This window comes from Rhincodon typus, chromosome 6 (genome assembly GCF_021869965.1).
Source record: "Rhincodon typus isolate 14 chromosome 6, sRhiTyp1.1, whole genome shotgun sequence".
NCBI classification, from domain to species: domain Eukaryota; kingdom Metazoa; phylum Chordata; class Chondrichthyes; order Orectolobiformes; family Rhincodontidae; genus Rhincodon; species Rhincodon typus.
Genome location: NC_063337.1, coordinates 1914808 through 1939102, shown reverse-complemented (window position 1 = coordinate 1939102; position 24295 = coordinate 1914808). Strand labels below are relative to the sequence as shown.

Sequence of the window (24295 nt, the reverse complement as noted above, 5' to 3'; positions counted from 1 at the left end):
GACCCTCCGACAGCGCGGCGCTCCCTCAGCACCGACCCTCCGACAGCGTGGCTCTCCCTCGGCGCCAGCCTTATGCAGCACACTGCAACGTGAAGTTGTCTTTGTTGCTGTGGTAAACTGGCTTGGGCGCAGATAGCCCTGCACATGCTGTGTGTTCCCGAGAGCTTTCCTGCTAATAATAGCAGTTGCAGTCAAAGAGCAGAAGCTGATGATCTGCCTTCTCGTTAAGAATGGTTAAGCAGTATCCTGCATCATTTTATTTGCTTAGTGACACATTCTGAAAATGCAGAAAATAGATTCTTTCTCCATTTTTAATGTTGTAGGGGCAGTAATTATGCCAGCTGACCAACTTCCGAGCCGAACGATTTTGTTTGAGAAGGGGAAGGAGACTGTATACCGCATCCCCTCACTCCTCTACCTCAAGGAGCACAACATTTTTTTAGCCTTTGCAGAGGAACGAATGTCATTCCAGGATGTGGATGCAAAGCTTCTGGTGATGAGGAAGGGCTCGTTTATCGGAGGATCAGTGAAGGTATGCATCATCCACAGTTGAGACAGTGTCTTGCACAGTTCAAAACGGTACAAGTATTTTTCAAAATGAAGTGAAAAAATGGACTTTAGAATATACCTTCTTGTCAGATACATTAGGGACATTTAAGCGACTCTTGGATAGGCACATGGATGATAGTGAAATGTAGGCTATGCAGGGTAGTTTGATCTTAGAGTAGGATAACAGGTCGGCACAACATTGTGGGCCGAAGGGCCTGTACTGTGCTGAACTGATCTACGTTCAATGTCCCATTACCATCCCTGAATATTTCCTGTCCCACAGGCAGGACAGACCCAGCAGAGCTGGTGGTACAGTGGTATACAGTTGGGGAAGGAGCCACCGTGGAAGTCCTCAACATTGACCCCATGAAGTTTCCTGGCATCAAGTCAAACATTTGTTATTGGTTGATTCAGCCTGGGTGCACATCCCACTGTGGACAGTTTGAGAATTGAATTCTATTTTCAAAAGCTGCAAATACAAATATAATCTCAGTGAAGGTGACCGTAAAGCTCCACATTGTTGTAAGATGCAACCCGGTTTACTAAATTCTTTCAGGGAAGGAAGGCTGCTATTCCCTTCCCTTGCCTGGGCCAATATGTGTATCTAACATTTTGAGTGGTTCGGAAGTGGCCTTGCAGGACACTCAGTCATCTCACCATAACCTTTTCAAGGCTGATTCGAGACTAGCAGAAAATGCTTACCTTATCAGCTGATTCTACATCTTTTAAAATTTCCAACATGTACCCTGAAATTTCTTAGCTCAGTAAAATGTCCAAAAATGCGGTAATAATACTCTGACTGACTACTGGAGTAATTAGTAAATCAATTTCTAGGAATCTACATCTCTGGGCCAGCACAACAAAAAAAAATCCCTCGTCTTTGTCATAAAAAGTAATATCAGCCTGGCTCAGTTCATACCCCACAGCTTAGGCAGGTTCCTACCCCTTGCCCTATCTGGCCTTCTGTGACTCAAGTTTAACACCATGAAGTGACACACAGTGTGTGTGACTCTTGTCCTTCTTGAACTAGCCTTAGCAAAATTGTTCCGTTCTTCTGCAGTTCATCTAAATGGAGGCTCACCACCACCTTCTCAGGATAACTGAGAATGGCAATAAATGCCAATCTTCTTCGAATAGTGTTTCAGGTTAGTGCCCCTTGGATTAAACCTGAGCAATGACCTCACATTAAAAATCCCAATTGTGGTTCCAGATTGCAAACTGTCCTTGGGCAATAGCATGGGAAGTCAGTTGATACATACAAATACTAATTTAACAACTTGTCTGTGACACAATAGTGTTTCAATCCCTGTTTACCCCATAGACAGCACCCCCTACACATTCCCCCACATCACCTCACATAAATGCCTTCCCTGCCCCACCCCACCAATAACAAGATTAAATAATGCCAGGAGGATGAGGGGGCTGGGAATTAGGAGCACTGATCACTGGAAGGGAGAAGAGAGATCAGAGAGAGGAAGAGAGAATGGAGAGGAGAGAGAGATTGGAGAGAGGCAGAAAGAGACCAGAGAGGAGAGAGAGATCAGTGAAGAAAGAGAGATTAGAGAAGTGAGGAGAGAGAGATTGCATGGAGAAGGATATTGGAGAGGGGAGAGGGAGAGATTGCAGAGAGGGGGAGATTGGAGAGAGAGATCAGAAAGGAGAGATTGGAGTGAGGAGAGACAGATATTGGAGAAAAGAGAAATTGGGAGATGGAATTTGTGAGATATAGAATGGAAGCTGAGATTGATTGGCCTGGGAAGAGAAAGATTTGAGGCTGGAGGTTAAGAATGAGAGGGCAAGATCTCTGGAAGACTGATCACTGGGTTTGGGTATCTTCAGGGAATTGTGAATTTGACAGAAATGTGGGTGAGTGGCAGATGCTGGAAGAGTTTATTGTGGAAGGGTTGCTTTATACAAGTGACACTGATTAGAACATTGCAACAGAGTCTATGATGACAGAGTAGGCTGTTACAGATTAACCAACTGTATCCCCCACCCACCCATACTCCTTTGAGCTCATTTCTGACTGCTTTGGCCCACTTTGCCTGTGCACTTTCTGTGGAAAGAGCTGTGTCTGATCTTCTTGTGTTTCTGGTTCCCAGTGGGAGGACATGGTACCACTGAAGACGGCTATGCTGCCTGGGTATCGGACAATGAACCCATGCCTGGTGTATGAGCGGAAACGTGGAGTGATTTACTTGTTCTTCATCTGTGTCAAAGACGGTGTCACGGAGGAGCAGCAGATCTGGTGGGGCAAAAACTGGGCCAGGCTGTGCTACGTGCTGAGCCAAGATGCTGGACATAGTTGGACAGAGCTGACGGACCTGACCGACACGGTCCTCGGCAGCCAGCTCTGCAAATGGGCCACCTTCGCGGTGGGACCCGGTCACGGTTTGCAAACACAGCAAGGGAGGCTCATAGTCCCTGCCTATGCCTACATCATCTGCCGGAGGTGCTGTCTGATCCCACCTAAGTACTTCACACACCCCCACTCTTTCTATATCTTCAGTGACGACAGTGGAGACAACTGGAAGCTAGCAGAACCAATAACTAAGTACCAGGCACTGGAGTGTGAGCTGGCAGAGATCACCATCACTGACAGCCACCATCTGCTGTACTGCAATGCCCGAACACGCGGGCATCACAGAATGGAAGCAGTGAGCCTAGACCCTGGCCACTTTGAAATTGTCCGCTTGGCCAAGGGACTGCCAGAATCGAAGGCCGGTTGTCAGGGGAGTGTGGCGAGTTTCCGTCTCCCAAACCCAGTCACTATTCCATTCAGAAGGTCAACAATTAGAAAGACTGACACAGAGGTCAAGATGTCCTGGCTCCTATATACACACCCAGCAGGGAAATCCTGCTGTTTCTTTCACAAACGCAATCGGACTAACCTGGGTGTTTACATCAATCTGATGCCCCTGAAACCTAAAGGTTGGTATGGACCCTGGATCATCCAGGCTGGGCCCAGTGGTTACTCTGACCTTGTGTACCTTGATGGGATGGGAACCTTTGCTTGTCTGTATGAGTGTGGTATCTCAAAGTTCTGGGAACAAATTGCTTTCTGTCTTTTCAGCATCAGTGAGGTATTGGAAAATATCTTTTAGTCACATCTCCATAATAAGGTTGACAGAAGAGCAATTCTTTCACTGCCTTCTAGAAGTGACCTCCATTTAGAAATAGCCCTCCAAGTTCCAGTGCATGAAGGAGAATGTTGGGCCACATGAGAGTGAGTGTCTGTGTTAGAGTTGGGAGCTGTGTGTTTGTATGTTGTGTTCAAATTGGGGGAATGTGTGCGCACAAGAGTTGGAGGGTGTGAGAGAGTTTTCGGTGTGTGTTAGGATTGAGGGTGAGAGTTTTGGGTTTGTGAGTGAGTATTTTGGACAAGTATGTGAGAGTTGTGGGGTTGAGAGAGAGATTTGAGAGAGTGAGTGAGTGAGCATCGGAGGAGAGTGTATGTGCACATGCACCTGCGAGCATTGGAGGGGAGTGCGTGCACGTGCGAGCTTTGGGGGGGTGTGTGTATATGTGTATGTGTATGTGTGTCTTTGTGTGGGGCTATGATACATGGAGATATTTGAGTGTGAATATTAGCTCAGAGCTGGTCAGCCAAACATTCCACCTCCCGAATATGTTGAAGGAGAGATTCGGGAATATGTTGAACACTTCCTAGATCTTGGCAGCCGTCTCGCTCCAAAGGCCACCATTGACAAAGAGACCCAACACTGGGTTAGGTGCACCATCTCAGCTTTCAACAAACTACAGCAGTGAGTGTTTTGAAGAGGTCTTTGCTGTTATTCAACAGAAGGCCTAGTCTACAGAGCACACTCCCATGCTGCTGAGACCTGGACAGTGCATCCATAACACAGGGAAATTCCATCAGCAAAGCTTTCACTGCGGTTTCTGGATTCAGTGGGAGGACCATTGAATTAATGCTAAGGTCCTTCCTGAAACCTGCTCCACAAATATTTCAGTCAAAACTGCTGTAAATCAATGATCATCGAGCTGACACACCTCAAATCTGTTAGCCATCATTCCTGGCTGTTAAATGTCCATCTTCTAAGGACAAAGAAATCACCACAATGACATCCCAAATCTCTCATTTGAAACACAGCAGCATTGTCAGTAATGACTGGGAAGCAACAATTTGTCCATTCAGCTGCATCAGTCTCAATGTCCTACTGACGTAGGGCAATGACAGAGAAGGAAGGGAAAGAAAGTAAATCCAGCTTTTAACTTCCTGGAACACCGTGCCTCATCTGTCCAAGGATATGTGGATCAAGAAATAGCCTTCTCAGTCACTTAAAGATCGATGGCAGAAACTGATGACCGTGGTAAACGTCACCCTCAAACCAATAAGCAGCCAATAACAATATTGTGTGAGAGAGTGTAGTATGCATGTGAAAATATGAGTGTATGTAAGTGCATTGTATGATTGTGTTGGAGGGTGTGTGAGTAAATATATGTGTACATGAATGTGTGTTTGAAGTTTGTTAATATTTGAACATGAGTGCATGGAAGGGTGTGTGAGATAACGTACGTGCATGCAGAAATTCCTGTGTGTACTTGAGTGTGTTCAGGATTCTGCAGGTGTACTATGTAGGTATGTAAATGTGAGAAAGTTAGTACATGTCTAAGTTGCATGTGATTACATGTAAGTTTGAACATGACTGCCCATGTACGTGTAAGTGTGACTGTGTGTATGATTGTGTGTGAGTCTGTGTATCTATGTAAGATTAAGTACATGTGAGACTGAGTGAGAGTATGTGAGTATTGTGCACATGTAAGAAAAAGACCATGAGGCTAGGAACATCATGTCTGTATGAGGTCATGCGTGCATGTGTGTGAGTGTATTGTGTGTGCGCGCACGCGTTGGTGAGAAAATGGTTGGATATGTATCCCTCTGTCCAAGAGAAAAAGGTCTGTGTGTGTGTAAATCTAGAATTGAAAGCTAGACTCCGTGATGATCGATTATTATAAAAATCCATCTAGTTCACTAATGGCCTTTAGAGAAGAAAATCTACTATCCTTACGTGGTCTGGCCTACATACTGGCAATGTGGCTGACTCTTAACTACCCTCTGGGTAATTTGAGATGTGCAACAAATGCTGGCCCAGTTGGCAATGCCTACATCCATGAACAAATAAATGAAAAAAGACCCACAGCAAGCCAGTCAATTTTAAAAGTATGCTAATATCTTGTTTTATAATATTAATCCCACTTGTGAACACTGACTGTCTTCCTGTATGCTGCATAGCAAATATATAAGCTTAGTTTTGGGCATAAACCTAGATTTTTGACAGAGAAGGGAGCTATTTTAATTTGTTCATGGGATGTAGGTGTCACTGCCATTTATCATCCATCCCAAACTGACGTGAGAACATGGTGAGTGGTCTTCTGTCTTCTTAAAACTGCAGTCTGTTTGCTCTACGTAGACCTGTAGTGCTGTTAGAAAGTAATCGTTGTCAACAAGTATTGCCACTGGAAGGAAGCAGCTGATGATGGTTGAGCGTAGGACACTACCCTGAGGAACTGCAGAGATGTCTTGGAGCTGAGATGATTGATCTCCAACAACCACAACCATCTTCCTATGTGCCCGGTATAACTCCAGCCAGTACAGAGTTTACCCCCTGATTCCTATGCCAAATGGATCTTTCACTCAGCACTTCTGGCTGAAGATTGTTGCAAATGCTTCAGCCTTTGCTTTTCCATTGATGTGCTGGGCTCCCCCATCATTGAGGATGAGGATATTTGTGGACCCTCCTCCTCCACTGAGTTGTTTAATTGTCCACCACTATTCACAATTGAATGTGGCAGGACTGCAGAGTTATAGATCTGTTCATTGGTTGTGGAATTGTTTAGCTCTGTCACTTGCTGCTTGTGCTGTTTGGTAGTTTCTCCAGGTTGACATATCACCTTCAGGTATGCCTGGTGCTGCTCCTGGCTTGACAGTAATGGTTGAGCAGGGGATATGTTGGCCCATGAGGTTGCAGATTGCGCTGGGGTACGATTCTACTACTGCAGCCGATGGCCCTCAGTACCTAATGGATGCCAGTTTTGAGTTGCTAGATTTGTATGAATCTGACCCATTAGCACCACACCACAAGATGGAAGTATCCATGACCAATGAATGTGTGGTAGTCCCTCCTACCTGTACTGTCATGGACAGATATATCTGTGAGGAGATTGGTGAGGATGAGATCAGGTATATCTTTCCCTCTTGTTGGTTCCCTCAGCACCTGCCATAGACCCAGTCTAGCAGCAGTGTCCTTTAGGACCCGACCAGCTCGATGTGTAGTACTGCTGCTGAGCCACTCTTGGTAGTGGGCATTGAAATCCCCCACCCATTCTGCGCCCTTGCCATCCTCAGTGTAGTTCAACATGGAGGAGTGCCAATTCATCAGCTGAGGGAGGACGGTACATGGTAATCAGCAGGAGGTTTCCTTGCGCATCTTTAACCTGAAGCCATGAGACTTCATGAGGTCCAGAGTCAACTTTGAGTGTTGCCCAGGGCAACTCTTCCCAACTGTATACCACTGTGCTGCCACCTCTGTTGGGTCTGTCCTGCCCATGGGACAGGACATATATGGGGATGGTGATGGTGATGGTGGTGTCTGGGACATTGTGTGTAAGGTACGATTCCATGAGTATGACTATGTCATGCCTGGACTTCACTGACTGCAAGGGTGGGAGAGGCAGAAAACCTCAGAATATTCTAAGTTTTTTCTGAATTCATTCACGGGATAAGGGCATCACTGGCTGGGTAGTTAAGAGTTGACTGCATTGCTGTGGGTCTGGAGTCACACGTAGGCCAAACCAGGTAAGGATGGCCATTTCCTTCCCTAAAGGACATTAGTGAACCTGATGGGTTTTTCCTAACACTTGACAATAGATTCACAGTCATCATTAGATTCTTAATTCCAGATATTTATTGAATTCAAATTTCACCATCTGCTGTCGTGGGATTTGAACCCAGGTCCCCAGAACGTTATCTGCGTCTCTGGATTAACAGTCCAGCGATAATACCACTAGGCCATCGCCTCCCCTGAGGCACTGTGGACATGCAATGTCAAGGCATACAAGGCTATGGGCCAAGTACTGGAAAATGGGATTAGAATAGTTAGGTGTTGTTTTTGACCAGCACAGACTGAATGGGCCGAAGGACGTTTTATGGTGCTGTAGATTTCTATGACACAAGAAGCCTAGGTAATTATGGTGAGTCCATGTTGGGGAAATGTGGTTCAGAACAGTGTCTGAGATAAAAGTGAGCCTACTTTTACATCACAGACCTCCCTGAAGGAAGCAAACTTTCCATTGGAAATGCCCAATGTGGCAGTGTGGTGTTTTCAGAGAGGGTGTCCTCAATTCCCAGAGTGGTGGGAGGTAAAGAACACAAGCAACAATTTCAGAAAATACACAAAACTGGAAATAATTCACAGCAGCCCAAATACAAAGTACAGGAGAAACTCCACTGGAGGCACTATGGAGAAAGAGAGTTAAAATTTTGACTATGACTTTTCACTATAGCTCAAAGACTCAATTTAACATTCCGAAAACAAAACAACGCGATAGAGTTTCTGCTCTAAACGTCACTGACAAATAGGTGGCAAATCACCCCCTGATTAATGAAGTTCATGTTTCAATTCAGGTTCATTCTCATAATGACAAATGTAAAACCTTCAATGTACCTGCACAATGGAGGTGTTAGAATACCATCTGCTTTATATAAGGCTGGAAACCTGATACAAAATTAACAGCCGAAAATCGAATAATCACAAAAATAAATATTTATAATTTGTGCCAAGTTACCAACAATTGATAGCTGGTTTTAAAAAGCATTAATAAACAAAGAATAAAGAGAACATTTTTTCACTTGCAATGGTGTACACCAATTTTAGTAGTTAAAACATTAAAAACTTTTATGAAGACGCTTGCTAGTATCTTCGCACCTAATCCTTGATATCTCCTCCATGTAATTATTCTTCAAGCCTCAATAGTGACAGCAGCTTTCCGATCATAAGTAACTTACAATACTGCCAACATCCGCAAAGAATCCTTTAACAGGGAGATCTACAGTCTCTCAAAACACTGCAACAAGCACCAACAGGAGTCCCTCCACTTTCAACAAAGGGTCAGTCAGTCACACAGTGACAGGGCCATAGTATCAAGGGGGCAGTCGGTCACATGGTGACAGCCTTATTTATATCGGGTTGTGATGCATTGCAAGGGGACTGGGCTGTTATAGGTGACCGATTACAATGTTATTACTCACAGGTCACACGTAACTATCACCCCTGGTTGAACTTGAGCTAGCATCAGAGTCACCAATGAGTGAGACACAGTGAGTTTGCTGGAGGAGACATGCAGTGGTGTGGGGTTTCTCTTGGGAAGGAGAGACTGATGAGACGAAACTCGATCCAGCAGCATAATTATCAGAGGATCTCTGATCGGTCCAATCCCAGACATGGAAGGAGCCATCGTCTGCAGCTGAGAGCAGGACCCGTTGTCTCCAGGGGTGCCAAGCATGTCTGGTGACCACAGGCTTCTCTTGATCAAACTCCGGGGTGACACTGTGACCTTGGTGGATGAAGGTTGGCTCCACTCCACTGGATTTTGCCAACCACGAGCTGGTGTCATATATGTGAACAGTCCCATTAAAACCTTTAGAAAGGAACATAATCTCAGTAGCTGCGCAGAAACATCAAATGCCCATGTCAATGGATATCTCCCTCATTGCTCCTGCCCCCTCTCCAGCATTATGCCTACATCCTGCCTTCACTGCATCAAGTGGCTAATGCCTGACATAGGACAGTTAAAGTCAACAAACTGCTCTTCTTTTCAATTCCTTCCTCTCTGGAATTTCCTCTAGCCCAATAACCCTTTGAGATCTTTGTATTCTGCTAATTCTGGCCACTTGGGCATTCCCAGTTTTAATCACTCCATTATTGGCAGCTCTCCCCTCAGCTGCCTGGACCCCAAGCTCTGGAATTTTCTCTGCTGACCTTCTGTCCCCCTCAACATGTGCCTCAATCTAGTGTTTAGTCATCTGCCGGAAGATCTCTCTTGGAGGTGTTCAGAGATCTTGGAGGGCTGTGGGAGATTGCAGAGATAGGGAGGGACAAGGCCAAGGAGGGGCCTGAAAACAAGTGAAGACTTATTAAAGCAAGGAGTTACTAGAGCCAAGGTGGCTAATGGGTGAATGGGATTTCAGCATGGAGCAGTTGGATATAGCAAGAAGTATCCCCATCCCAGCTACCCTCCAGTTAGTCACAGTGAGCCTTTCTCCTCAGCCTCAGAGCACAAGTGATGCCCCATCTGGCACCCACTTTTCTGTGCTGAGACATACTGGGCTTATTTAAATCACCTCAGATTTATACCCACACCAAGGAAAGGATTTAAATACAGAGATACTACTTCCTCTGGTCCACTGGAGTGCTGAACAAGGGGACAGAACCTTAACGTTCAAGCCAGGATTGGCACCAGAAAAGGCTTCCTCCCTTACAGGGGAGGGGTGAATTTGGAAGACTCCTCCCTGAAAGGCTCAAGCTGGAACTTAATTTGAAAATCTAAAAACTTAGATCAGTTATTTGCATTAAACCAGCACATTAAGAGTTACCAAACCAAGCTGAATAAAACTTCATTTCTGATGAAGGGTCTACACCCGAAAAGTCAGCTTTCCTGCTCCTATGATGCTGCTTGGCCTGCTGTGTTCATCCAGCTCTACACCTTGTTATCTCAGATTTTCCAGCATCTGCAGTTCCTACTATCTCTGAATAAAACGGAGTTAAGATCAGCCATAAGTAATGGAACATGCTGGAGTGAAGGTTTCCATGGCTCCTATAAAACAGGTAGGCCTCTCTCCTCCCCACCACTCCCACCCCAAGCCACACACAGTTCTTCCCCCCACCCCCCACAATCAAACACCAACATACCAGACACTGCGAGATGGTCCTGTAGACAGGGTGCCCATGTCAAGCTCAGACAGTCACTGTTTGGGATAGTGGTGGGTATTGCCAGTTTGGTCAGGCTGAGGGTCCTGCTCAAGTCTCGATAATCAGTCAGCACCACTCGACCGTCCCAGCACAGCCTGGCCACCTTGGAGTGCCCAGGCGCCCATCCCATTGTCCAATGGTAGCCGTCCTCGTTGCTCACAGGCACATCTGAGTGCCCAATCAGACTGGAGCGCTGACGGCTATCAGCCAACCACAGGCGGCCATTCAGGGAGCAGAAAGAAAAGGTGGAATGATCAAGAAACTCTAGCTCACTGATTGGCTCACAGTCAGCTAGCCCTGAGGAGAGAATCAACACATGCTCCTGTTATTTAGGATCTAGCTTGAAGTGTTCAACCATAACCAATCTAACCCACAGCCATCATGTCACTCCTCATCAACTCCCTCACTCCTACTCTATTCATTACCAATGGACCCAAACCCCTTACCATTCACTCTCACTCCACACATTGCCAATGGATTCAATCCACTTCCATTTCATTCCCAAATCCCAGAACCCAAACCCCTTTCCATTCACCCCCACGGTCACATTCCTGACATATTCAGTGACTAGCATAAATAAATACTCCTCCGAGACTAAGAGCATTGTGTTCCATTTTGTCTCCCATTTATCTACCTCAGAATCTTGTTCCCAGTGCAAGGATCACATCCAATTTTTTGTGCTGCAAAGTCTGACTGCAAGGGCTGGTGGAAGAAGCCTTCCCTGGTCTTATTCCAAACCCTCCACCATGCTAACCAGGATCACCATAACAATCCTTCCAACTCCTGCATCATTTGCTCCCACTTGATTCCGCATTCAGGTCGAGTTGGGCTTCAGCAGTTTTCCCTGGTATATGGTGGCCTTAGGTCAGGAAGTCCTGCTCATCTCCACCCTTGCCCAAGGAGTTATGCTCCAGAAGTAATTATCAAACAGATGCTATTTGGAGGCACGGTGCCAGTGAGAAAGAATTTTTGAGAGAGAGAAACAGTAGACCGACCTGGGGTAAAAAGCACTTTGTGTGATGCAATTTCCTGGATTGCGAGGTCGCTAACCTTTGAACCATGGAGGACCTGAGGGGTCGGAGAGCAGACAGCAGAGATTTTTGACCACTGGCTGCCTGGAGACTGGTGCTGGATAGAGTCCACCAAGGTGATGGTATCTGTCACAGGGAGGACAACAGACAGTTACTGAAATAGAAGGACATTATCGCCACTGGTGAGACTGCACCTGGAACATCAATACCTTGGTAAGGTTTTCTATTCAATTCAAATATTTATCTAATTCCCTTTTGAAATGGAGATCCTGCTTCCACATCTCAGGAAATGCAGTCCAGATCATAACTCCATGCGTTAAAAGTAAAATTCTCCTCCTCTACCTTCCAGTTTTCATGTTAATCATCTTTAATCTGTCCCACCCCACCTCCAAAATTTCCAATCCTCCTGCCACTGGAAGTAGTTTCTCCCGATTTATTCTTTCAAAAGTCCTCATGATTTTGAGCACCTTGATTAAATCATCCCTTATTTAATCGTCTCTGCTCCAAATTGAACAATCACAGACTCTCCAGCCTCTTACATTAACTGAAAGATCTCATCCTGCAATCACTGTAATAAACTCCTCTGCAGAATTGGATACAATATTCCAGGCAGGCAATTGCATAAAATAAACCTGGGGTGAAACGCAATCAAACCAATTTACTTTTAGGTCAAATAAACTATGGGGGTAAACTCAGATCCAAACCAGTTAGAAAGCTGAAGCACAAACTCATTCATTCTGGATGGGATAGTGACAACAGCCACTGTAAACAAATGGGTGCAATTTTTGAAGGACCAGAGCGCACCGGGAGGTACACAGTCATATTCTTGAAACTATTGGGACAAGTCAAGCAGGCTGTCAAAATAATCTACAGGTCCTTGGTTTTTTAAGTGGACAAAGTCAGAAGTCACATGACACCAGGTATAGTTCAACAGGTTTACTTGAAAATTTTTTGAAATCACAAATTTTCGGAGTGCTCCTCCTTTGTCAGGAGAAGTTGCACTATAACCTGGTGTCATGTGACTTCTGACTTTGCCCACCTCAGTCCAACGCCTGCACCTCCCCATCATTTATCAATGAAGGCAGAGATTATGAAAGCCAAGACCTTTCAGCTGGCCTCTGCAAGAGGATTGTGCCCAGCTCTAGGCACCACACTTTAGGAAGGGTGTTAAGGCCTTGGGAAGGGTGTAGTGGAAATTTGAGATATGAGACACTTCTGTTAACATGAACCATCTGGAGAAGCTGGAATTGCTCTCTGATGGGGACAGTGTCAATGGAGCTTTACTTTCACTTTACTTATAGTTTAAATGAATTGAGCAGAGAAGACTACGATGAAGATGTACTGAAGTATTCAGAGTTAATAAAATGTTTATTGGTGTAAAATGAGGAGGAACTGGTTTCAGTTGTCAGAGGACAAGTATATGATGTGGTTGCTAAAAATTCTTATCCTCCCTCTGCTTCTTTGACTCAGCGAGTTATGAAATGCGTTACCTGAAAGGGCAATGGGAGCAAATTCAATGGGAACTTTCAAAAGGGAATTGGAGGAATAGTGGAGATGGAAAAAACAAGATAATGGGGAAACAGCAAGTGGAATGAGATTAATTAGATAGCTCTTTGAAAGAGCCAGGCCTGGCTTCATGGAGAAATTGGCCGCCTGTGTTCTAAGGTTCTATTCTAGGAAACGCCACTGGCAAGAGATCCTCAGACCACAGAGGCCCACTGGTGGTGACTGAATTAACAGCAAGTGATTTCTAGGGAAATCAGATAGGCAGACCCTCCAGCAATCTCTTCCACACAGCAACAAGCTGGGCATGGGATTACATGCCAACACAAGGAACAAGTGCAGGAGAAGGCCATTCAGCCCGTCAAGCCTGCTCCACCATTCAACAAGATCACAGCTGGTCTGATTGTTTCGAATCCCATACTGCCGTTCACCTTCAATAATCCTCAATTCCCTGCCAGACAAGAATCTCTCCACCTCCATCTTAAAAGCATTCAAAGACTCCACCGCCTTCTGTGTCAGAGTTCCAAAGGAGCACAATCTTTGGAGAAAAAGTTTCTCTTGATCTTTGGCCTAAATGGGTTCCCCCTAATTTTAAAACCATGCCCCCAGGTGGACCCTTTTCGCATCCACCTTGTCAAGATCATTCGGGATCTGAATACACTTCAATCAAATCACACCTCATTCTCTAACCTCCAGTGGAAACAAGCCCAGTCTGTCCAACCTTTCCTCATCAACCAACCCATTCACTCACTCCAGGCAGCAATCGAGTAAACCTCCTCCAAAATATTTACATCCTTCCTTAAAAATGGAGGCCAAAAAATTGTGCACAGTTTCTGAAATGTGGTCTCACCAGTACCTGGGAAAGAACGCATGGCTACAGGAAATGGTGTTAACTGGACAGCTCTTTCAAAGGCCTAGCAAAGATACAATGGACAGAATGGTTTCCTGACCCATGCACAGTCAAGAAGGGCTTAACATTGAACTGAAAAGCTCAGATGCTGAGCCACTGACTCTGATTATCTCAACAGCATTCGTCAACAGCATCTCCAAAACCCGCGACCACTTCCATCTAGAAGGACAAGGGCAGCAGATACATTGGAACACCATCCCCTGCAAGTTCCCCTCCAAGCCACACACCATCCTGACTTGGAAATATATCACTGTTTCTTCAGTGTCAATGGGTCAAAATCCTGGAATTCCCTCCCTAAGGGTATCGTGGGCACATAGAGTCATAGAGATGTACAGGGCAGAAACATACTCTTTGGTCCAACTTGTCTATTCCAAACAGACATCCTAATCTGATCTAGTCCCATTTGCCAGCATTTGGCCCATATCCCTCTAAACCCTTCCTATTCAAGTACCCATCCAGATGCCTTTCGAATGTTGTAATTGTACCAGCCTCCACCACTTCCTCTAGCAGCTCATTCCATGCACTCACCACCCTCTGCGTGAAAAAGTTGTCCCTTTTAAATCTTTCACCTCTCACCTTAAACCTAGTTTTGGACTCCCCTATTCTGCGGAAAAGACCTTGACTATTCACCCTATCCATGCCCCTCATGGTTTTGTAAACCTCTATATCGTCACCCGTCAGCCACTAATACTCCAGGGAAAATAGCCCCAACTTATTCAGCCTCTCCCTGTAGCTCAAACCCTCCAAACCATGGCAACATCCTGGTAAATCCTTTCTGAACCCTTTCAAAGTTTAACATCTTTCTTATAGCAGGTTGGACTGCAGCTTTTCAAGAAGGCAATTAAGCACCACCTTCTCAAAGGCTAGTGACATGTAATAAAATGCTGGCTTAGATGGATAGGCTTTTGTTGGGCAAGAATATCAGCATGTGGAATTAAAGTAGGTAAACAGAGTTAAGACACTTATCAAAATTACTACACTGAAGGGAGAGCACATTTTCTGGAGGTGTCAGTCAAGGATGCAGCTGGCCCCAGGATTTAAGGCTCTGTCTGCTCTCTCCATGCCAGTGAAGAGCTAAGAGTATGGGAAAGGCTCAGAGAGATGTACTCAGACCCTCACTGTAAACCCCTGCACGACAGGATTAGGAGCATGATGTGATGATTCACTAACCGCTTTCATCTGTTGCCAAGCGCCAAACCTGTAGCAAGGCATCAGGAGGTCCACTGCTCACCAACAGGCTGTAGGGAAAGAATGAAGCTCCTAAGCACAACATTTACAACATAGATAAAGATGAATTTGGCAAAACCAGCACTTATGCTCAATACAAGCTTCCTCCAAACCCCTCTTCATCTTACCATGTTCTTCTATTCCCTTCTGCCCTATGAGTTTATTCAGCTTCCCCTGAATCACGTTTACATTGAGGATAATAATGGAACCAAACACAGAGCTGGCTGTATAGAGCTGGCATTGTAAAATAACAGGATTAATTAATGGTCTCATACTGAAGGTACCTCTTGGTATCAGTGATCATAATATTATTGAATTTTGATTTCCAGTTCAAAGGTGAAAAGAATATATTTTTAAAACTGAATTTTCTTTTTATTCATTCAGAGGATGAGGACGTCGCTGGCCAGGCCAGCATTTATTGCCCAGACAGCAGTTGAGACTCAACGCTGTTGCCCTGGGTCTGGAGTCACATGTAGGCCAGACCAGGTAAGGATGGCAGTTTCCCTCCCAAAAGGACATTAGTGAACCAAATGGGTTTTTCCAACAATGGATTCATGGTCATTGCCCCTGTCTGCACTAATGGAGCCGAGGTGGAGATGGTCAAGAGTGTCAAGTTCCTGGGAGTGACCATCACCAACAATCTGTCCTGGTCCACCCACATTGACACAACAGTCAAGAAAACACAACAACGTCTCTACTTCTTCATGAGGCTAAGGAAATTCAGCATGTCCGCAAAGATACTTACCAATTTCCATAGATGCACCATAGAAACCATCCTGTCTAGATGCATCACAGCTTGGTATGGCAACTGCAGTTCCCAAGACCGCAAGAAATTACAGAGTCATGAACACAGCCCAGTCCATCACGCAAACCAGCCTTCCATCCATTCGTTCCATCTATACTTCCCACTGCCTCGGGAAAGCGTCCAACATAATCAAAGACCCCTCCCACCCCGGTTATGAGCTCTTCCAGCCTCTTCCGTCGGTAGTAGATATAAAAGTTTGAACACATGCATGAACAGATTCAAGAACAGCTTCTTCCCTGCTGTTATCAGACTTTTGAATGGACCTGTCAAATGTTAATTCTGATCTCTTTCTCTGCGGCTGTAACACTGTATTCTGCACTCTGTTCTGCCACCCTGATGTACTTTGTATGGTACGATCTGCCTGTGTAGCACACAAAATAACACTTTTCACTGTGTCTCAGTACACATGACTCTTAATTCCAGATTTTTATAGTCATTTTCTATGTAAACATTAATTTGTAAAGCACAAACAGAAGAGGGAACATGTAGAAACAATTACTAAACCAGCAGTCCATGTGAGAGTGGGCCCTAAACTTGTAAAAAGGGTCTTGATCATTGCATTCCCCAGCAGTCTCCACAGACAGTATTCCTGTCACTCAGACTCAAGAACTACCTGGTTCCAACAACGTGCTTCAATTGGTAAATGGGCCTCTGTGAGAAGCAGCCATGTTTCACCGTGAAGTCTCTTTCTGGGCAAAGTCCCTGCAGGTGAAAAAACAGAGTAAAACTCAGAGGGAAACTCCTTTTCCTGATTCTCCCCCCACCCTCTCACTCTGAGGGAATCCCAACAGTGAGGAAACAGTAACAGCAACAGAGATGAAGGTGTCAGATATTGCCAGATAAGATGAACAAGGATCAGCTGTCAGACCTTCACCCTCCTGGGAGGGTGGGTCTCGCATAGTGCATTCATGACCCTTGCTGACCCTGAGAACAGATATTAAGGGTTGAATCAATTACTCACATGGGGCAGAAATGAAATGTGGGACCATCCATAAGAATGAGAAACAGGTGTAGACCATTCAGCCCCTCAAGCCTGTGCCATCATTTGATATGGTATATGATATGATATCAATCATGGTTGATCTCATCTCGGCCTCAACTCCTCTTTCTTGCCAGCTCTTCATAACCTTTCAATCCATTGGTAATTAAAAACCTCCTCCTCAAATTTATTCACTCTTCAATTACACAATCACCTGGTTTCCTTTAGCGCAGAGTTTCTCAGGGAGGGAAAGCTCCAAGATTTCATTTTTCTTCCCCACATTGTATCCGGCGATGCAGATACCTACCAAACAGGGAAGGACGAGAATCAAAAGTACCAAACAACTCTGGTATTACACCAGACAATGCATGCACACCGCCATAGTAACACTAACACCTCAAGACCTTTCATTAAAAAGAACTAAGAAATGTGGACACTAAACCAAGCAGCAAATAAAATCACAGACAGGTACAGCATGGAAACAGACCCTTCAGTTCAACTCGTCCATGCCAACCAGATATCCTAAATTAATGTAGTCCCATTTGCGAGCATTTGGCCCATATCCCTCTAAACCCTTCCTATTCCTTTTAAATGTTATTGTATCGGCCTCCATTACTTCCTCTGGCAGCTTATTCCATACACGCACTACCCTCTGCATGAAAAAGTTGCCCCTTAGTTCCCTTTTAAATCTTAACTCTCTCACCTTAAACCTATACCCTCTAATTTTGGACTCCCCTACCCTGGCAAAAAGGCCTTGGCTGTTCACCTATCCATGCCCCTCATGATTTTATAAACCTCTATACAGTCACCCCCTCAGACTCCAATACTCCAGGGAAAATAGCTCCAATCTATTCAGCCTGTCCCTATAGCTCAAACCCTCCAAACCCGACAATATCCTTATAAGGCTTTTCTGAACCCTTTCAAGTTTCACAATATCTTTGACGAGAATTGAATGTAGTATTCTAAAAGTGGCCTAACCAATGTCCTATACAGCCACAACATGGCCTTCCAACTCCTATACTCAATGCACTGTCCAATAAAGGCAAACATACCAAACACCTCCTTCACTGTCCTGTCTACCTGCAACTCTACTTTCAAGGAACTATGAACCTGCACTCCAAGGTCTCTGTTCGGCAACACTCCCCAGGACCCTATCATTAAGTGTATAAGTTCTGCCCTGATTTGCCTTTCCAAAATGCAGCACCTCACATTTATCTAAATTAAACTCCATCTGTCATTCCTCAGCCCATCTGGTCAAAATCCCCTTGTACTCTGAGGTAGCCTTTCTCGCTGTCCACTACGTCAACAATTTTGGTATTAACTGCAAACTTACTAACCATACCTCCTACATTCATATCCAAATCATTTATATAAATGCTGAGAAGCAGTTGAACCAGCACCAATCCTTGCAGCACACAGCTAGTCACAGGTCTCCAGTGTGAAAAGCAACCCTCCACCACCACCCTCTGTCTCCTACCTTCAAGCCAGTTATGTATCCACATGGCTAGTTCTCCCTATATTCCATGTGATCTGGAACATAGGATTAAAAATAGATCATTCAGCCCCTTTAGCCTGTTCCACCATTCAATAAGACAATGGCTGATCTGCGGGCTAACTCCACATACCTGCCTTTGTCTGATATCCCTTAATACATTTACTTAACAAAAATGGTATCTAACTCAGATTTAAAATTAACAACAATCTTGCATCAGCTGCCATTTGTTAAAGAGTTCCAAGCTCTACCACCCTTTGTGTGCAAGCTCTTGTTAACATCTCTCCTGAACAGTCTGGCCCTAGTTCTAGAATCCCCAACCAGTGGGAATAGTTTATCTTTATCTACCCTGTTTTTCCCTGTTGATATCAGGAGGTACAACCAAACATTTGGATCATAATACTCAGGAACAAGATATCACTCAGCTCCTTGTTATGATCCCAGTTGCTTTTATTACTGGAAAAGTCTGCTCCCAGACAAAGCTGGGTTGATTGATGATAATTTGCTGCTGGTAGATTTTTGTTTTGATTTTAAACATGATGTTCTCTCTGTGAAACATAAGCAAATAATGCTTATGTGGTTCTGTGGTTCCACACAATGCTGTAGGTTTGTGTGGAACCACAGAAGTTTTTACTGGCCGTTAAAACAGTTCTTTTCCTGTTTCAGACCACAAATCAGAAGTAAAAAAATCTCTACATACTGCGAATGCTTGAGATCTGAAATTAAAACAGACTGTGCTGGAGAAACTCAGCATCTGCGGAAAGTGAAATACAGTTAACGTTTTGAGTTAACACTAATTCTTCTTTTAAAAACTCTAATATTTCTTTAGTCTGGACTCTCACCAGAGAAAATCATTTTGCTACCTCTAATTTATCAAATCCTTAAATCACCTTAAACATTTTGATTAATCATCACTCATCTTCTAAATCAGAGGAATACAAACCTAGTTTCCATATTCCATTTTTGTAATTTAACTCTTTCAAACCTCAGTGAAGATCAAATGTTTTTGAAAATGGACTGTTATATAAACACACCCAGACAGAGAAAGACACAAACCAACATACTTCTATCCTGAATCCATTCTATAACTCGTGTTGGTTCCCGAAGCTCAAACACATGAAGGTCATTGTACCTGATAGAAACAGACAGAGTATCGTAATGTAAAACATTTCAAAGAATCACTTCAATCGCAACTTATATTTAATATATAAAACAAACTGCTCCAGAAGAGTAAATAACAGATAAAATGTGACACTGAAATACATAAGGAAAAGTGATCAAAATGCTCAGTCTAAGAGAGAATAAGCATCTAAAGCCATCATTTCCTTTCGCAGCATCATCCCACAATCCTGCTTTAACTCAAGGCAATGCCACTATATAATCTTGAGTGTCTACACCACAGCACGACTTGTGAGCATCAGCCGGAGTCTGAAGCAGATGACTTTAGGTGCTCCCTCATGCCAGGGACCAGACAGACAGCACAAGACCTTCCAGAACACCCTTATTTCCCTGATTCCCACCCAGGATACTGTCCATCCCCAGTACCCCATTGATCGCACCAACTCAAATATCATTGTAATCACGAAGACTTGGTCGAGGGAGGGACTGGCAGCTCGATGGTATAAAATCTGTCGGTGAGAAGGGAGGAGTGGCGTAAAAGAGGAGACGCTGTTGTAAAATTGATCAAGGAATCAATTACTGCAGTGAGGAAGGATGATACGGCTCAAATACGGCCGAATGGGTAGAACCTAAAGACAAAAACTTTCACGTTGCTGGGGGTGTCCTATAGAGTCCCAAACAGTCAGGGAGACAAAATTCAGAGAAGGTTAAAACGACAAAGCAATCAGTCCAAGAGAAGTTGGCAAGCGCCTGGTCCGGGCAGGGGCTGGATCCCGGGCACCATCGCACTCACAGTCTCAGAGAATCCAACATCCAAACATCCCACTCGCTCTCGTCCTCCGCCGCCATCTTGACGTCTCCACGGCAACTGTCACTTCCGGCGTTGGAATCCCCGCCCACGACGTTTGCGTCACTTCCACACCGATTCCCGCCTTCTTCCATGAAGAAAATTCCAATCTAAGTGTTTTTCCCACTAGAAGGAGCGGAACCTTCTTCAAATTGAAACCCTCGGCAAAAGAAATGAAATCCATTCGACTTTCGACTGTTTCTGTGACAGCTGGGGAGGGGATGTGACGTCACAGCAATTCCGAAGCGCCAGCCTCCGCTTTATTTATTTATTTGTTTAAGAATAATAACCTTTTCCCGTCAGCCTCCAATGTCTAAAATGATAATTAGATTTTAAATAAACTGTTCAGGAAGGGAAATAACTCGGAGGTGAAAGATTACACACTTTGGTTACCCTAGGTGGTTACATCACTTCCTGGTTTGGTATTTTTTTTACATCTCACCAAATTACTTTTATTTATTCCGATACTGGGACTATTGTCACGTCAATCACAAACGAATTTTTCGGCGAATTCCTTCTGTATAATTATTTCTCTGTCTCTGAGGGCTTCCCATATATCTGTGGGCACTGACCAATAAAATTCCTGTTGCTAAGGTGGATGGGGAAGGCGGGCTGATTTCCTGAAATACGCCTCCCAGCGGCAGGCAGAGCAGTTCTGGTTCCGTGGTGTAATGGTTAGCACTCTGGACTCTGAATCCAGCGATCCGAGTTCAAATCTCGGCGGAACCTGACTTTTCTTTTGACCTACTCTAGAGTGTTCATTGTATTTGCAATGCCCAGACCTGAAAACAGGCGCTACTCACCGAAAATAGCCAGATTTGCATTTATATGGCACCTCAGGCCTGGGTCCTTGAGAGCTTGTTTGACAAGGTCATGCACGGTAGGCTAGTCATGAGGGTTAGGCCACATGGGATCCAGGGAGAGGTAGCTAACTGGACTCAAAATTGGAACAAAAACAGAAGTTGCTGGAAAAGCTCAGCAGGTCTGGCAACATCTGTGAAGGAGAAAACAGAGTTAACGTTTCGGGTCTGGTGACCCTTCCTCAGACTCAAAATTGGCTCGGTGGTAGGAAGCAGAGGGTGAGGGTTGAAGGTTGTTTCTTGGACTGGAGGCCTGTGACTAGCGGTGTGCCACAGGGATCAGTACTGGGACCTTTGTTATTTATTATTTATATAAATGATCTGGATGTGAATGAACAAGGCATGATTAGTAAGTTTGCAGATGTTACAAAATTAGGAGGTATCGTTGACAGTGAGGAAGCTTAGCAAAAATTACAGAGGGATCTTGATCAGATAAGGAAGTGGGCTGAGGATTGGCAAATGCAGTTCTATACAGATAAGTGTCAGGTGTTGCACTTTGGAAAGTCAAACCAAGGTAAGACTTGTACAGTAAATGGTAAAGTACTGAGGATTGCTGTGGAACAGAGGGATCTGGGAATACAAGTACATAGTTCATTGAAGGTGGTGTTACAGGTAGACAGGGTGGTGAAGAAGGCATTCAGCATGCTGGCATTCATTGTTCGAGACCTTGAGTATAGGAAGGGTCACCAGACCCGAACCATTAACTCTTGTATTTTCCTTCACAGATGCTGCCAGACCTGCCGAGCTATTCCAGCAAGTTCTGTTTTTGTTTTTCTTGAGTATAGGAGTTGGGGCATTATATTACAGTTGTATAAGTTGTTGTTGAGGCCACACTTGGAGTATTGTGTACAGTTTTGGTCACCCTGTTATAGAAAAGACACAATTAAACTAGAAAGTGTGCAAAGAAGATTTATGAGGCCGTTGCCAGGACCAGTAGGCCTGAGTTATAGGGAGATGTTGGCCAGGATAGGACTTTATTCCTTCGAATGTAGGAGATTGAGGGGTGACCTTACTGAGGTGTATAAAATTATGAGGGGCATAGATAGGATGAATGCATATAGTCTTTTTCCCAGGGATGGGGAATTGAAAACTAGAGGGCACAAGTTTAAGGTGAGGGGTCTGATGAAGGGTCTAGGCCCGAAACTTCAGCCTCTCTGCTCCTATGATGCTGCTTGGCCTGCTGTGTTCATCCAGCCCTGCACCTTGTTGTCTCGGATTCTCCAGCATCTGCAGTTCCTACTATCTCTAATGAAGAAGGTGTTTGGCACACTTGCCTTCGCTGATCAGGTCATTGAGTATAGGAGGTGGGGGGGTCATGTTGTGGCTGTACAGGACGTTGGTTAGGCCACTTTTAGAATACTGCATTAAGTTCTCATCTCCCTGCTATAGGAAAAATATTGTTAACTTGAAAGGGTGCAGAAAAGATTTACAAGGCTGCTGCCAGGATTGGAGGGTTTGGGGTACAGGGAGAGGCCAAATAGGCTGGGGCTATTTTCCATGGAGCGTCGGAGATTGAAGGAGTGATTTTATAGAGTTTATAAAATCATGAGGGGCATGGACAGGGTGAATAGACAAGGTCTTTTCCCCAGGACCTTTGTTTTGATTTGATTTATTGTAATCATGTACCTAAGTACAGTGAAAAGTCTTGTTTTGCATGCAGTACAGGCAGATCACAGCAAACAAGGACATACAGATCATAGGGAGCTTAGACAGAGTGAGCCTACAAAGTTATGGTTGCACAGGAGGTGCACAAAGCAAGATCAACATTATTTGAAGACAGCAAGAACTATAGATGCTGGAGTCAGAGTCAATACAGTGTGGAGCTGGAGGAACACAGCAGGCCAGGCAGCATCAGAGGAGCAGGAGAGTCGCTGTTTTGGGTCGGGACCCTTCATCAGGACTGGGAGGGGGAAGGGAGCGGGGAAATAAATAGAGGGAGGGGTGTGGGACTGGGGGAAGGGAGGGGGGAGGGCGATAGGTGGATGCAGGTAGGGGGTAGTGGGGATTGGTCAGGGGGCAGAAGGTGGGTAAGAAGATGGACTGGTTGTGTCAGGTCATGGAGGCGGGGATGAGAGGGAGGGTTGGACTTGGATGAGGCTGGGGGTGGGGAGATTTTAAAACTGGTGAATTCTATGTTTAGGCCATTGGGCTGTAGGCTCCTGAGGCGGAATATGAGGTGCTGCTCCTCCAGTTTGCAGGTGGCATCATTGTGACACTAGAGGAGGCCCAGGATGGACATGTCACAGGGGGAGGGGGAGGGGGAGTTGAAATGGTTCGTGACTGGGAGGTGTTGTTGATTATCGCGTACAGAGCACAGATGCTCCACGAATCAGTCACCGAGTCTGCACTTGGTCCCACCGATGTAGAGGAGACCACATCGGGAGCAACGGATACAGTAGACCAGGTTGGAGGACGTACAGGTGAATCCCTGTCAGATTTGGAAAGATTGTTTGGGGCCTTGGGCAGAGGTGAGAGGGCAGGTGTAGCACCTCCTGCAGTTGCAGCACCTCCTGCAGTTGCAGGGAAAGGTGCCAGGTGTGGTGGGGTTGGTGGTGGAGTGTGGAGCGGATGAGGCTCTACAGCCATGCCCAGCCCCAAGTTGTGCTGGCTCTTCACCATCCCCCCAGACCTCCCCCCCTCCCCCCATCACTGAGGACGAACGGTCAGTCCTCAGTAAAGGACTCACCTTGATTCCCCTCTTCCCACACATCAATGAATTTCATTCATGCTTAGATGTTGAACAGTTTTTCCGCCACCTCCGCCTCACGCTTATTTCTTTAACCACGAGTCTAAACTCCTTCTACTCACCCCTTCTCCCGCCTCCAACACATCCCCTCCTCCTGGACACCACCCCAAGGCCTCCTACCCTCCCTCAACCTCTTCATCTCCAACTGCCGCCAAGACATCGATCGCCTCAACCTCTCCACCCCCCTCACCCACTCCAACCTCTTTCCCACGGAACGTGCAGCCCTCCGCTCCCTCCG

General features: G+C 45.2%; 2 protein-coding genes and 1 non-coding gene across 3 annotated transcripts; 2 read left to right on the top strand and 1 right to left on the bottom strand.

Annotated features, from left to right (window-relative positions):
- Positions 1-16: 16 nt before the first annotated feature.
- Positions 17-8361, top strand: LOC109920023 (sialidase-3-like). Its single transcript, XM_020520042.2, has 2 exons — positions 17-532; positions 2652-8361. Exons 1-2 carry the CDS (start codon positions 284-286, stop codon positions 3651-3653), a joined length of 1251 nt encoding a protein of 416 aa, XP_020375631.1. The 5' UTR covers positions 17-283; the 3' UTR covers positions 3654-8361.
- On the bottom strand, positions 8316-20520 carry wdr73 (WD repeat domain 73). The gene is made up of 8 exons (XM_020520041.2): positions 20398-20520; positions 19550-19617; positions 17208-17296; positions 16628-16716; positions 15153-15220; positions 11534-11695; positions 10479-10835; positions 8316-9207 (listed from the first exon to the last, which is right to left on the bottom strand). The coding sequence occupies exons 1-8, from the start codon at positions 20451-20453 to the stop codon at positions 8822-8824; spliced, it is 1275 nt and encodes a 424-aa protein (XP_020375630.1). The 5' UTR covers positions 20454-20520; the 3' UTR covers positions 8316-8821.
- Positions 20521-21108: 588 nt separating this feature from the next.
- trnaq-cug lies at positions 21109-21180 on the top strand. The gene has a single exon. It is a non-coding gene; the product is annotated as a tRNA-Gln (tRNA).
- Positions 21181-24295: the final 3115 nt, after the last annotated feature.